General features: G+C 43.5%; 1 protein-coding gene across 1 annotated transcript in view; it reads left to right on the forward strand.

The window, feature by feature from the left end:
* LOC128467535 (serine/threonine-protein kinase Nek11-like) overlaps positions 1 to 15,551 on the forward strand; it is a 51,016-nt gene that overhangs the window by 7,291 nt on the left and 28,174 nt on the right. Inside the window, exons 3-5 of the mRNA XM_053449200.1 lie at positions 13,977 to 14,142; positions 14,757 to 14,875; positions 15,143 to 15,207. Of these exons, the coding sequence (XP_053305175.1) occupies positions 13,977 to 14,142; positions 14,757 to 14,875; positions 15,143 to 15,207 (350 nt within the window). The remainder of the gene's footprint in view (positions 1 to 13,976; positions 14,143 to 14,756; positions 14,876 to 15,142; positions 15,208 to 15,551) is intronic.

Below are 15,551 nucleotides of genomic sequence, written 5' to 3' on the forward strand. Positions count from 1 at the left end.
AGCTGCTGCAGGAGTATGGGAGATGTAGTCCTGCAGCAGCTGAAGGGCCGCAGGTTGGACACTCCTGTTTTAGTTTATTGCCAGTCTCTTCTTTCCCAATAATGCTATGGAATCTGCTGGCGCTCTATAAATACTACTTGTATATCGCAGTTGAAGGTTCTGCTTCCATGCTCGGGACCGGGAATGGTTGACCCCATTATTGAGTCAGTACAATAGGATCTTTACGATGGGCTAATTAAGGTTTAATATTTGAAAGGTCTCTGGTCGGCTTAGAAAGTAGAAGTACCCATAGAGATCAATATAAGACAGAAATCTTGCCTATGACATCATCAAATGCATTTATTGCACGAAGACTTTTGTTTTCTCGAAAAGGAGCAAAAGTCATGGACATCCCACCGGACTGGTTTAGGTGCTAAGCCCTGAATCCCACAAAGCAAGATCTGGCCCCTTGGGCTCCCATAATAAACCCATTGGAAGTCATGTTTTTTATGAACTCGGCTGCTCTATGTGCACACATACAGATTTAATTTCTCCTGTTGATGATTGTGCTGGGTGTTTAGGAAAGGTCAGGCGCACGCAGATGCTTCTAAGCTTCCTCATACACGGGTTTCCAAAGCAACGTTCCCTCTGCTCTTCTCTGAAGCCAGTAACCCTGCTCCGCGGCTGAGCCTTATTAAAGCATCTCCCGACGTGCGCCTGACAGTCGCTCCGACTCGTCTTATTTGGCTTGTCCTGCAAAAAAGGACTTCTCCTTGATGTATGAAGGAGGGAGCTCTGTTTACACCGACCTGTCATGCAGGACAAGTCAAATACACGTCTGCTAATTTATTTAATGAAGCATAGCTGCCTGTTCCACAGTTTAAAAAAAAAAGGCTACTGAAATCCTTGCTACAAAAATAGAACTAATTGATATCATGACAATCACAGCTGCTAATTCATCTATTGTGTAACCAGAGGTGTATTTCGCTCAAACTGTGGCCATCATGTGCACTTAATGTATATGATATCCAAGTGTCATCTTTAAAGTTCAATTCGTTGGAATGCCATCGATGTATTTGCCCAGCTCCTTGGCTTACGTGTAGGTCCTGGTGACCTAACAAATGGGCAGTAGGGAACAGCACTCCTATCATACCATGTTGTGCTCCTTTTGCCACTATGTAGGTTTTCACAATCCCCAAACTTGGTAACAACTAAAAAAGAACATGAGAGACATTGGGAAAGAGAGATAGTTGGCCTTCAATGACAAAAGCCCCCTTCATCAACCCAACAGACCAAGGTTCCTCAACCAAATAACCTTTTGTAATATATACTTCCAACCATCAAATTCAAGTATGAGATTTCTTCTCTCAGGTATGTTTAAAATAGACTTTGTCCTGCCAAATATCATCAACTAACGAAAAAAAACTAGATAAAGGTTTATTTGGGAGTTGGCAGGAGGGTCCGCAGGAGAGTCACGGTTTTACCTTTGCAATGCGTTATAAAGAGCCATCACTGGTGAATTTCTCTACAAGAGGGGCTCAGCTGGCCCTGCTTAATGCACAGGTCAATAAATCAATCAAAAAATCTCACTGGGTTTCAAAATCAGCCATGCTGGCTTTCTGGAAGCCGACACTCACAGGGGTTAGCCCTTCATCATGTATAGAGAAGAAAATAAACCCCAAACAATCGGCAGCTTCGGATGTAGCAACGTTAGGAAAATAGTCAAGATCCCCATGGTCATTCTCCCATGGAAACAGAGGAGAAAGAGGTTTGGGGTTATAGACAGCTCCACCATGTTAATTTATGGCTGAGAGATCTTGGGGCCACCTTGATTTATTAAAAGCTTGGGAGGTTTTGGTCCTCTGGTACCAGAGTGAATATTATAGGGGCAAAAAATAGCCAAAAGCCACACATTTCCGCATGACAAATGATAGCATGACATTTATGGATGTTGGGAACACATTAGCAAAGATGGGCTCAGTGAGTCCAATTTCTTATTCCACGTGGCCGCAATAAATAGCCTAGAACACAACAAGTTAACAGCAGATTCCATCCACGCTTGCGCGTTAGGTGAGATGGTTTTGATTTGAAGGAGGGGTAAGCCGTAAATGAATCATGAGCCTCCCATAAATATTTCATGGAAGCGTATTTCTTAATAATGTCTTTCAATATTTAATTTATTTGGAGCTGTTTGCATTTACTGAGCGACTATATGATTAGACAGGAGGCAGGGTGGGGATTTGATGAAGGTAAATAACCTCTGCTATGTGGATATTATTTTAGGGAAAGTAATGTTGTCTCGAGGGGTTAGTAAATCTTTCCTACTTGGTTAATCAGGAAGGTCCATGGGTTGATAGGTCTTCTCTCATACTGTTATAGCTCAACAAGACATTATAATTATTTTAACTAATTGGTGGAAGACTATGTCCGAAGTCTACCACGTGGCCTGAAGAGCAGGACATTGTATTTCATTCTACCCTCGCATAACACCATGTTCCTCTGGGGAGGAACTCAGCTATTTTGGGATAGTTTGGGGTTTCCAAGCCTTGTGTTTGTAGGAGCCTGGGAGAGGAGCCAAAGCTTTCCTGGCTCCTGGTGCTGAGCGAGCCATTTAATGGCAAAAGTGCCAAAATACCACATCTTCTGGGTGGTGGGCAATGGGTTTGGTAGCTCTTACGTGGCCTTATGATTAACATTAAGTGTCGTGAATGTAAGCTTGGGGTAGGAAAAATGATGGAGTCAGCCCCGTCCCTCCCACAACTAGCCCTATACCCTCATAAAGCCCCTTCCTCAGAAGAGGGAGAGCTCCGGGTAGCCTGGCCTGGGAATGAACGCTACCTGGTCCTCCCCATTAAAACAAGTGGCGTGCATACAGAGGCATTATTCTCTGAAAATCAATTCCCACAAACATGACAACAGTCACAATATTTCCTATTATTACCAGCAGAGGAAGGGCTGGGAATTGTTATTTGTATATTTTAATGGTTTTCACGCCGATAAAAGATTGGTCACTTGTGCAATAAGAGAAACATTAAGGGCTGATCTGAGCCGGAGGGGCAGGTAATAAAAAAGTCCCTAATATCTGCCTCCTTTCCATGCTTTGCTTTAATAAAGATGATTGGCATTCGTATTTTACACGCTCTGCGTACATATGGGAAAACACAACACGGTGCCGTTAACCCTTTCAGACTTTCTTTAAAGGGAATTAATAATCAAATATTTTATATTTTAATATAAGCGGACTCTCCGCCGCACGCAGATTGCTTACCAGATAAACCCCTATATGTATAGGCTTACGGGCGTACATTTTTTTTATATATTAATTTTTGATCTATACATGGTATAGATCAAACTGTTTATTTTCTGAAAAATAGATTTAGCACTCACAGCAGCTTTATTTACACCTTTACACTGGGAATAAGGGTTAAGAATGGATCAAAATATGCTTTTGATGTTTAATTATTTCTAAAAATGTTGCCAACGCATATAATCTATTGATTCTATCAAGTTCATAGAATTTGCTGGCTGATAAGAAGCATTCGGCCCATCCAGTCTGCCCATTTTTCCTGGTGTAAGGAAATCCCATTATGGCTTTATGTCTAAATTTATGTTTAAAATTCCCTTACTTTATTACCCTCTCCCACGTCTGCTGGGAGGCTGCTCCATTTGTCTACTACCCTCTCACTTGATCTCGGGCCGCACATGTGGCACTTTGAATCACTCAATATGCTGGCCGTGAAGGCGGCACTGGCTGGGTATTTGTCAGAGGCAGATTACGATGAAGACAGACCTCACACGCGTCTGTAGCCGAGCATTCCGCTTTAATAAGATAAACAGAAATCTGTCTCGCTGTGCAAGTATCGCGTCTCGGAACACCGGATTAAATGCTAGTCATTTGTTTCTTGTCCCCGATTGATAGCATGAGCTGTGGCTACTCAACTGTGCAAATGAACAAGCCAGAACAGTTGGGAGCACAATTATTAATAGCAGGGGCTCGTGGGCCGCCCAAGGGCTGAGCAGGGACAGGCGCATTCATACAACCAAAGGGTCTCATTCAGACCTAGTAGTATTTGACAGCAGACAAGACCCATGCGGCCCATCTGGTCTACGTCCCGAAAGACTCAAGGCACGCTGGCCCTGCATAATGCATACTTAATACATTAAGAGGAGAGTGAGCTATTATGTTTTGTTTTATATAGCGCCATCATATTCCGCAGCGATGTACGAAGGGTTACTCTTGTAAAAGGAACCGTGAATTCCTACTCGTGTTTCGGTGAAGATAAAACGATCACCCTTGGGATCTCCGTCCCGTTTGAAACCAGAATCCCTTCACATTCGTTCACCCCTCAGAAGTTCTGACGGAAACCCAACAGAAATAAACACCGCGGAGCATTTCCACGTCGAAATCAGCCGTAATCACCACTGACGACGCGCTGTAACGCTTTCTGTGCTTGCTTTAGCCATCAGCGCCTCGGCTAATTGAAAGCGAGCGATTTACCAAACGTTAAAAAATAAATAAAGCCAGCAGTCACATTCTCGGGCTTTTCTGAACGCGGTGGTTATTTTGTGCCGTCGGCTCGTTAATTAACGTCTCGTCGAATGCTCGCCGAGTACAGAAGAACACGAAGGATAAAGAAAGGCGGAAAACACGCCGGTTATTGGCTGAACACAACATTTCTACTGGAGATCCGGGTAACAGGATTACAGATCTATTAACGCAGCATTGTACAGCGCCGTGGAGTATGTTAGCGCTTTATAAATAAATCATAATAATAATAATAATTATTATTATAACCAAATTTCATATGTCAGTTTGCAACAGAACTGCTCGTTGTAAATAACACGGCCGTTCTCTTATCTCTGGCTTCTGGGTTTGTTTAATCCTCTTAATATTGAGTTGTCGCTATAACTAAAAGGTTCAAATTTGCTGGGATTAAGTCAATTTGAAAGCTGCGCTTAATAGCCTGACGCCATCGAGAGCGGGAATTTATCCCAGAGTGTGCTGGTTTAGGGAAAAAGTGGCATGTACGAGAGGGCAATAAAAAAAAAAAATGAAACAAATAATAAAAATATGTAAATAATTACTCATTTAGTAATAAAAAATATATTTTAAAAATATTAAAAAATGTGGCCTTTATGTACAAACAAAAAAAAAAGATATTCATGCGCAAAAAAAAAAAAATGTAGCTGTGTTGCCATAGAAACCAGTGAGTTGTTCCTGCTGGTGCATTGAATCTGTTGCTATGGTGATAAAAAAAAAAACTTTTTTCAAACTTTGCACCAGATTTTGTCTGTTCTTCCACAACTGAAGGATATCAAAGCAAGGCATGATTGATGCCCTAAAAGCAAACTCGAATTTTTTTGGTGCCTTGGGCTAAATTATAAGTAGAGGTGAAATTTGGGAAGAAAAAGGGAGAAAAAGGTAAAAAAACAAAAAAAAACCAGTATATTTTTAACAGTAAACAGTCTCCCCCTAGTGGTCACAGGGTGTCATTCACGCTGAAATATTGTTACCCCCCCCCCCATGCTGTTGACACAAGCCACTTTCTGGACAAACAGATTATTAAGTATTCATGCATCGCATTGGATGAATCCGCCTCTTAACCCAGCGTTCATTAATTCTTAATAGATCAATACATTGTTAATAGTCTTTAGACTTTATGCGGCTTCCAGGCCATTTTCGTTTCAGCAAAAGCAGCACTTTATGTCCTTGACATGCAATTGGCAATCGCTCTGGGAATATGGAACGATTGCCAATTGCATGTCCAACACACATCCTTTTTATGATAGCTGATTTAATACGGTGGTGATTAACGGATGACCATCTGATAACAGGATCATGAAAATCCCCATCACCCTCAGTCAATGGAATGTTGAAAATGCCTCAGGGTGGCATTAATACATGGTAGGGATGAAAGATACGTTCATCCATCTGAGGTCAATGAATGGCCATTGAGTTGGGTGAAAAAGTTCTGCATGTAATACAGGATTTTCTGGAGCTTGAAAGAGCTGTGAGAACTTTAAGGTGGTCCACCATTACGGTTGACCTAGATTTGGTGTGTTATGGTCTATTTCTAAGAAACGTGACCTCTTAGGGGCCCTTGATCAGATTCATGAGATGGGGCCCCAGGCACTTCACCCCAATACTATCTTTAGCGAATCCGATTTGAGCTTTAGGAAATATTCTCCAGGAAGTATTTTTTCTGATCACACCATCAGCAGCTTTGGATCTGCCACCCAGATGGCATTTTCTCTTCCCAGTATGATTAAATTATTTTCCAGTATCAGCTGAAAAATATACAGAATGTTGGATAGTCCTTATTTTTGGAAGGGTTCCGTCCCTTAATCAAGCAGTGCATCGCTGAACGCGGATAATTAATTTACTCGCTAGGAAATCTGGCCATGTTTTTTTGAGATCATAACAAGCGAGGGTTTGGAGACCATCTTGTCTTTTGGTGCCACCCGTAGGACTATTGCCAGGAAACACAATGTGTGCAGATCCCACGGACTCCTTTTCCAGTAATTCCTTCACAGTGGGGGGGATTATGGACAGCAGAACATCCGAGAGCTTCTTACTGAGGCATTAGTCGGATGGCTGACAAAGTGTGTGCTTCATACATTATACACGATTATCATGAATATGCAGATCTCTGGTTCCTTTCCCTGCCCTGTTCCTGTAATGAGAACAAACTCAAAAGGATCTTTTGGAAAATTGGATGTGCCAAATATATGCCAACTTCCCACCGCCATCGGACAAACCGGTGTCGTAGACGAAGCCACACTTGTTCAGTAAACCACCCTTTGGCACAGGGCCGGGGTAAAAAAAATTAGAAAGCAAAACATAAATGATGAAAAGATTTTTAGGTACAGTTTTTACTCTACTTGTATTTTTCCATCACCAACATCCGCCAAGGAGGTAGTCAGCCCATGTCATGTACATTTTTGCCAATGTCCCCTGGTCCCACAGAGAAGATTGCACTGGAATCCAAATCATGGAGAATACAGACCCGCGCTAGCTATCTGGCATACTGGGCAAATGCCCCGGGGGCATACCTGGGAAGTTTTAGGCTCCGGCTAACCGGAGCCCCCCATGTGGGATGCGGCCAGGACTATCCGCCGACGTCAGTGGGCGCTCCTGCTGATGTCGTAGGACACCTCATTTAAGGGGGAAATGGGCAATGGAGTGGGGCATGTCAGCACCCTGCTCCCGTGACCCGGGGTCTCCCAGAGTCTGTGGGCGAAACCAGGAGAGTTCCCAGGTATGCCAGTGGGCCACTGACCAACGGCTGCATATCCAGCTGTCGGCCACACCTATGTCTTCAGGCGGCCGCCGGCCTTAAAGCACCGGGGCTGCCTCCTCATCCCCAATACGTGGATTTTTTGTAATGGAGAGGGAGTTACAACTTAGTGACTCCGTAGAATAAAGGCTGGAATTAAAAACTAACCTTCCGCTTCTAATTGCCGGACACTGAACTACATAGCGTTACGACTGGATCCCTTCCGTTAATTATCGCTCCGCGCACCGTTGTGTTACGAAAACGCACAATTTGTACCATTTCTATAATACACGGCTTCCCAGCTACGAGTGTCTCCTCCGCTCGTCTCCCCGCCATGCCGCTGCCGTCATATATAATTTCTTTGTGGACCCCGACATCCTTTTCCCTGTAGAAACGTACAAATCCCCGAAGCAAAGTGAGATTGAGTGCACTTTTTATAATGAAGCAGCGAACGAGAAGATTGATGGACAATTGAGGTAAAATTGGTTTTGCCGCCGATAGAAGCGGAGCTCGATCTTTTATATGCAAATTGCCGACAGCCTGCGAGGGTGATCTGCCGGTATACGCGTATTCTAATGCCATCGCAAAACTGCTTTTAACCCTTTCTGAAATGGCCGCCGTTACCGCTGCACTGGGTTCGCTGTTACCACTGGTTAACGCATATTATTGCATTAATACGGTTGCAATAATATTATAGCACCACGAGGCAGATGTGGCACTTTAGGGCTAATGACGTAGGTGGGGCTGATGGCTATGCGCGGCCACAAGCTGCAGCACCAGATTTGCCGCTAGAGTGGTAGATCACCTGAGTATGGGTGCCGATGACCAGCAGCCCCCCATCTGAGTCCTAAGGGGTTAATATTATAAGTGTCTCCTCTGTATTTTGCCAATTCGCCCACTCCTATATAATCCGGTGGCTTCCTTCTGAGCTCCAGAGAGATCAGAAGAGAGGACACGGTAAAAAAAAAAAATTGGAGCAAGCAAAGCTTCAGGGACAAAAAGACTGGATGTGTCTTTAATCCTCGGAGCAGTGAAATCCCGAGCAGTCCCCCGTATGGGAATGAAACGCGGGCACCGCTGCTAATCTCGCCTTTGTGTGCTTAGTGAATAGCAGCCTGCGAGCTGAAGGTAATCTATACTGCCGGGGTCTAGTGAATGAAAGGCCAGAGATACGGTAACCATAATGACGAGATGCTGGGAAACGCAGAGTTAACAACGGGGGGGGACTCACTCTGCAGATGCATTAACTCTGCATTGACCAACACATAGTGCGGGGAAGAGCGGCATCAACGGTGATGAGAATTAAGAGATGGAATTTGGAATTAAAGCACAAAACAAAAAGCAAGAGTTAGAAACAATGCACAAAAACATAAAAACAGAAAAGATCAGAGGAATTTCAGTTTTAACGGGCAGATCGGGGCAATCAGCAAGATTTCAACATTGATAAATACGATGTTACGCTTCTGCGTGCTCGGTAGGTTTTTCATTTTTTTGTATCAGGATACATTGTTTCGAACCAGAACATTGTTTCATTTTTTAAAGATTTTATTACTTTTTACACCATTATCCTGAATATCTCAACCTTCGTTATTTATTCCCTGTCCTGGAATGGTGTTAAGAGCCCCAAAAAGAGGTCATTCTAGACATCGCGCATTAGCAACAAGTGTGCTAATCCATTTAAAGCAAGCTCTTTTTTCTCTCATCTGCACATGGCCCCAAGCAATAATTATCTCCAAGGGGATGCCGACAGCAATAAAAACATTCACTTTATCCCCAGGAGAGATGGCACGTGTGGATCGGCACATTCCACCGCTGACTAGGGCTGAAAAGGGACAGGCTTCTCGGAGGCTAATCAAACAGAAACAAGATGTCTTGCTGTTAACAACCTTTTGGTCTGTTCGCCAGGGGATCGCAAATGCCAAGAGCAAAGGTTGGCTGCAGCCAGATCGTCTGTAAATGATCCCTATCTAATTATCTGTCTGCTTTCGAGTAATAAACGGCCAAGTATAACAAAAACACTCTCCGGAGAGAAGAAGGAACTCATCCTCCAATGAAATTTATATACATGTCTTGCGTCTGATTGTGTGGCGAGGTACGTATACCTGAAACAGACAGGTTCTACCCCCATAACCTAATTATATGTAGCTCGCTGTCAGTACAGGTCATGGAAAAAGTAAGAACTTTTACTAAATTGCTATATTTTCAACTGCCAGACAATGACAATGTGACAAATATATCCGGATTGCTTATGAGCATTATACATAACGCATTGGATAGTCAGCGTTCTCGTCGGTTTCTCTTGCATCAGGTCTTACTTGGTCCTTAGTCTTTGTCCTTTGTCCATTTTATGAACCTCCAAACCCCATGAAATCAAACGCTGCTCCAGAGGCTGGAGATCAAACCTGGAGAGCTCACAGCCATGGTTATCCATCACTCTCTCTCAGTGATGCAACACTTGATGAGTAGGTCAAGCAGCTGAAGGTCTGTTAAGGAGCAGAGTTGTCCATCACCTATTTCTCCACCATTCTGGCAATGCCTACACAAAGCAGAAAAAAAAAAAACACAATTTGGGTTGACCAAAGCTCAGGTGACCTCATGTGGTGATTTGTCTCGTAAAATCGAGCAAACAAGCAAGGGTTGTAGATGATGCCTTGGCTCTCATGTTGGTCTTCTCCACTTCTTATTACAGCGATAAAGACCAATTATACAGGGAAAAGCTTCCCAGCGCACATCTTTCGGGTCCTTTCTACTGCACAGGGCTCTGCGACCTCTTGGTGATTAAGTATGCGTTATCTTCGTTACACGATTTTAATTAGAAAAGTGTCATCATTTTCCATGACCCTTCTTGAGCTTGGATCAATACATTTAATTGGTCCCCATTGGCTTACCGAGGATAGATTTTGCGAACCACTGAGGTTAAGAGAAGCTCATATAGTTGGGGACCGGGCAGTATGGAAGACGGATGACATTCATACCGTTAATGGGAGGCTTTGTGGTATTCTGAACCTAAAATCCGTAGGACAAGTTCTTGTTTGTTCTAGTTCTAGATGCAAATTCTGCGCTTGGCTAGCATTAATAGTTTGCAAATTGTAAAAATGTATTCGAACAGTGGAATTTAAAAAAGTAATAAAAACAACTTGATGGTTTCATGGCAGAAATTGGCAAATCGCCCATGGTTACCATCAATGACCATCATCAGTGTTGCCTTCACCATGGTTGTGCAATTCTACGCGGTTTCCAAAGTCTTTTTAGACGGCATGAAGATATCCATCTGTATAGATCAAAAAGTTTCACACCATGCCTTAAAGACTCTGCAGCCCATTTTACTGAATGTTTTATGAGCCAGGCGTTTAATTCTATGCGTTATGTACTTTATCGACGACTTATGACATATTTACTCATTCCCAACCCTCAAAAATAACCGCGGAACTTCAGTAGCAAGACGGAAGAACTGACTGGAATAAAACCTGGACCTTTAATGAACAGGAGAGGTCGATAATGTGACTCGGGTGCCCCATTAGGATTAATTACTCCGTAATTCCACCTCGCCTTGGAGGAACGTAAGCGTTTCCGTTGGCTCTTTCAGCCCATGGCAGGCGACATGGATTTTCTGTCTTGCTTAAACAAGATAGACCCGAGAGCCTCTTGACATTGTGGTGTCAAGCTCCTAGCTTCATAAACTCATTAGTGAACCTGGCCTTCCGGTACAGTAGATCCACGTCGCCACAGCGTTTATCTCGTCTCCTGGCCAAAAACCTCCCCTACTGGCATTTCGGGCTGGCTTTTTGATTTGCACTCCTTTGTTTTAGGACTAGGTGACTGATGCCGCTGAAGCTGTGGGTGGCACAGAACTTGTTTAGCTTCATCCCCGGCAAAGAAAAAGGCACAGTGGGTTCTCCGGATTCGCTTCTTCTTTCTTTGAGCCTTTTTGTCTGTAAAGGACAAGGATTTAAAAATACACCACGGCGGCTCCGACCGCGGCAGACTCGCACCTGAAAGCTTTCCGAGACACACAGATCTTTAAAGCCACCAAACAACTAAAGAAAATGTGTGTTCCCAAAACGTTTTCTCTCAATGTAAATAACAATTATATTAGGAATATGCGGTGTTCTGGGGTGGAAATATGAATGCCGACACATGCAAAAGAACTGTCAGAGCCCAAGCGATCCCTGGTGGCAATTAAAGGGGAGATGGACATATACATATATATATTTATTTATTATATGCGATATATATATATTTATTATATGTGAGATATATATATATATATATATATATTTATATATATATATTTATTAGATGTGAGATATATATATATATATATATATATATATTTATTATATGTGAGATATATATATATATATATATTTATTTATTATATGTGAGATATAGATAAATATCATTATCGTCATTGTCATATCCCGCACTGTAACATGGACTAATGATATTTAAAGGATGACGACTCCAATCATACGAACGAAAAGCACCTTTCTATTCGTTGTGTTCCGGATATATTCTTGTTTGGAAGGCCGGGGGTAACGGACGGACAGTCAGTGCTATAGCTGCACCTGTTAAATATCTCAAATATCTTAAAATGCCCAAAAGCCTTCAAAGAAAGAAGTCTTCCATCACGGAAAACGTTGCTTCATTCATAATTTCGTTACGCGACACAAAAGGAGGCGTCCGATAGGTTGTTGCCGTGGAGACTGAAAAAGCTTCTAGAACGTTTGTCTGTTGTATTTATGGGATTAAACCTTCACAGGAAAGAATAAAACCACGCATACGATAAAGTTGAACTCGCTACAAAGGATCGGAGTAAAATATTTAATAATAATAATAATAATAATAATATAAACATATTTCACTGTTTGTATACTGTAAATAAATATAGAGTATATATTAAGGATATAGAACATGGGAATACCCTAATGGGTTTTGGGGTAGAAAGGACAGATCAATTTCGGTCCAGAAAATCTGGGGCTGGATTAATACAGATCCCATACTCTATAAAATGTTTCATTTCCTACGCATTTTTTTATATAAAAGCCCCAAAATCTGTGATTCACATCATAACCCACAAAAAAGGACAGCCATTGTATAGGAAGAGGCAGCAACTGAAAGGGGGGGGGATGTGCATAGATAGCACGATACAGACGGCAGGTCAGACCCGTTCGGCCCCCGTCCAGTAAGCCCGTTTTAATTGCTGTAAAGAATCAGACCTTAATCAGTCGTTGGTCTCGTCTTAGATTTAGGAGCCGTATCCCTGTCCCATGTATGTTTAATACCCTCATTGTATAACCTCTACCACTTCTGCTGGGAGGCTATTACACTTATCTACCACATTCTCATTAAAGTAAATATGCCATATTGCCCCCAGCCTCACGCTCTAGATCAGGGGTCTCCAAGCTGTGGCCCTCCAGCTGTTGAAGGACTACATCACCCATATCGCTCAGAGGCTGGAAGAGGATTATGGGAGATGTAGCCCACCAACAGCAGGAGGGCTGCAGTTTCAGACCCCCCCGATCTAGATCGCGGCTGGTTATGAATAGGTTGCACTAATCAGTCATTATTCAGCGTGTTCTCCATCCAGCCGGGCTGTAGAGCTGCGGCCCCCTCCCGGAGCCCTGTTATTGTCTCATTTAACGCACAACATGCTCATTCGTGGTTTCTTATTGAACCGAAGAATAAATTAAACCGAATTGCCCGTCTATCTCAGACAAACCCGACGTGACTGAGCGCTATGGACAGAGGAACGGTACATAAAGCGGGAGGAAATCCGCCTACCAGTCAGGCTGGCAATGATGGATTAACCACTTACCCACATTAACCCTTCGTGCAGATGGGTGAAAAATGTCACCAACCCCCCAAAAAAACTTTCCATTCTGCTCATTGGTAGGTCGTACTCTGTAGCACTTTATACCGCCACAGGCCGGGCTTCTGGGTAACGGCAGGCGTAATGATGCAAAGTATTTCATTTTGTCATTTATGGGGACTTGTCAGAATCAATTACCTCCACACCCTGTAACTTTCTCCCGGAGAATGAAGCTTCTTTAATTACCTTTAGCGCGGAACACGGGGTAATTAACAGGACGTCCCTTCCCGGGGAATGCAATATTGCCGGTAATGTATTATTAACCCTCTGTGCAGGTTACCAGAAATTGGCTGAAACCCCCTCTTTTGTGTGACCGCTGCTTAGAGACATAGAATCTGACAGCAGATAAGACCCATTCAACCCGTCCAATTGCCGGATTTTCCCAATGGGGACTCAAACCTTCATCAGTCCTTGATTTTGTCTTAGATAGCCCCTGTGTGTTTAAATTCTCCCTCTACCTCTCCTGATGGGAGGCTGTTACATGTATTTACCACCCTCTTGGTGGTAAACCACATCTCACTCAGGCCATACATGACATTTTGATACACCGTATTACATATCGATTGATGTATATGGCGCCGTCATGTTCCGCGGTGCAGGTGGGTCATAGCCTACGTTCCAACATCTGTTTCATAATTCATTACTTGTGGGAACGTAATAAGGTGGCTCTGCCCGCATGAATCAGTCACTCGTTTAGCTGCATTTAGGGCAAGGTCGGCCGCACCGGGTGAGACGCCCCATGTCCTGGTGTACCATGCTTGGAGAGATGTCTTCTTCAGACTGCCGCCCTCCCTATCTCCTGTGACCTGCGCACCACTAACCCAAAGCATCTTCCACTCGTGTTCCAGCAAAGTTCTAAAGAGAATTTCGTGTGGGGGTATGAGACCAGATTCCACCCTTCCTTCGGCCAGAGAGGCAAAGCTCCTGGGGAGCCTGAGACACCCGTTCATCGTCCGGTTCCTTGGTAGCTTCTTGGAGAAGGATGACTTTTGTATAATCACAGAATACTGCGAGGTAAGACACCCAGGGTTTCATCTTGCCCAAGGATGGCCATCACTGATCACTTTATGACAAAATCCCGCAGAACTATTACCCTCTGCCGTATCTGCTGGGAGACTGTTCCTCTTATCCACCACCCTCTCAGTAAATGAAAACTTCCTGACATTACATGTAAGCCCCGGGCCCTGTAGTCGTAGACTCTGACCTCCATCAGCCTGCAGATGCCGAAGAACGTCTTGGTAAACCGTCATCAATTATGGCAAAGCGAACGACCACAAGGCCTTTTTTTTTATTTGGTTAGAACTTTCTGACGAGCGTCTTAGTTATTAACGCCTGGAGACCTTTTCATCACTCCCGGTACCACCACATAAATCTCATAAATCTCATAAATAAAACTCAGCAGAAGGGTCTTTTTCTCCCCATTTAAAAGCTGAGTATATTGTCTGTCAGGGGGTCCTGTCATTTTACTCTAATGTTCTGCAGCGTTTCCAGTGCCGAGCAGCGGGCTGCCTGCGGTGAAACGAGGAAACGCTGCCGAGTGCTTTATTGCTTCTGAGTTATAACGGGGCGGACAAATTCCCTCCTGTATTGCAGTCGGTCCACGCTCAACGTCTTGCTCTTTATAACAGGGTGGAGATCTTCAGTGTCTTATTAAGGAGCAGAGGAATTCGAGCAGACCTTTCCCCGAGGCGCATGTCGTGGAGTGGTTTATCCAGCTTCTTCTTGGGGTCAACTATCTCCACGAAAGGTGTGACAGACCTTAATCAGTCGCCGGTCTCGTCTTACATTCAGGAGCCGTATGTCTATCCCATGCATGTTTACATTCCCTTACTGTGTTACCCTCTACCACCTCTACTGTGAGACTGTTCCGCTTACCTACCACCCTCTCAGTAAACAAACTTCTTACTAATTTACTTATTTATTACATAAAAAAAGTAGATAAAAAGATTAAGAAATGTTCATAGATATCATTGCTATCGTCTCAGGGATCGTTTTCCTTTCTCCTGCTTTTCAGGCTGGTCTTGCACAGAGATTTGAAGACCAAAAATGTTTTTCTAAAGGACGGCGCGGTGAAGATCGGTAAGCGGCCTTTCCATGATTTCACGTTGTATTCGTATTGGCGAAATGATTGCAGGAGCACACGTAAGAATCGGCTGCCGTTAGGAAGCACCGCTTGCATTTCATTCGGGAAATTTGGATGCCGGCACCCAGAATCCGGCTTCAAATTAAAGGGACGGTAAAACCTTATCACAAGGGTTCTAAATGGAGGCATATGTCGTTAATATGTTTAATGACATCATATTACGCTGATAGTGATCCAGCATATCAATAGCGCTACAATGCCTGTGAGGTCCAAACCTGTTCCCATTTCTTTTGTACCATCGCTGGCGCCGGGTAGTTGTGGGAGCGAAGGGTATCATTTA

Source organism: Spea bombifrons, chromosome 10 (genome assembly GCF_027358695.1).
Source record: "Spea bombifrons isolate aSpeBom1 chromosome 10, aSpeBom1.2.pri, whole genome shotgun sequence".
NCBI classification, from domain to species: Eukaryota; Metazoa; Chordata; class Amphibia; order Anura; family Pelobatidae; genus Spea; species Spea bombifrons.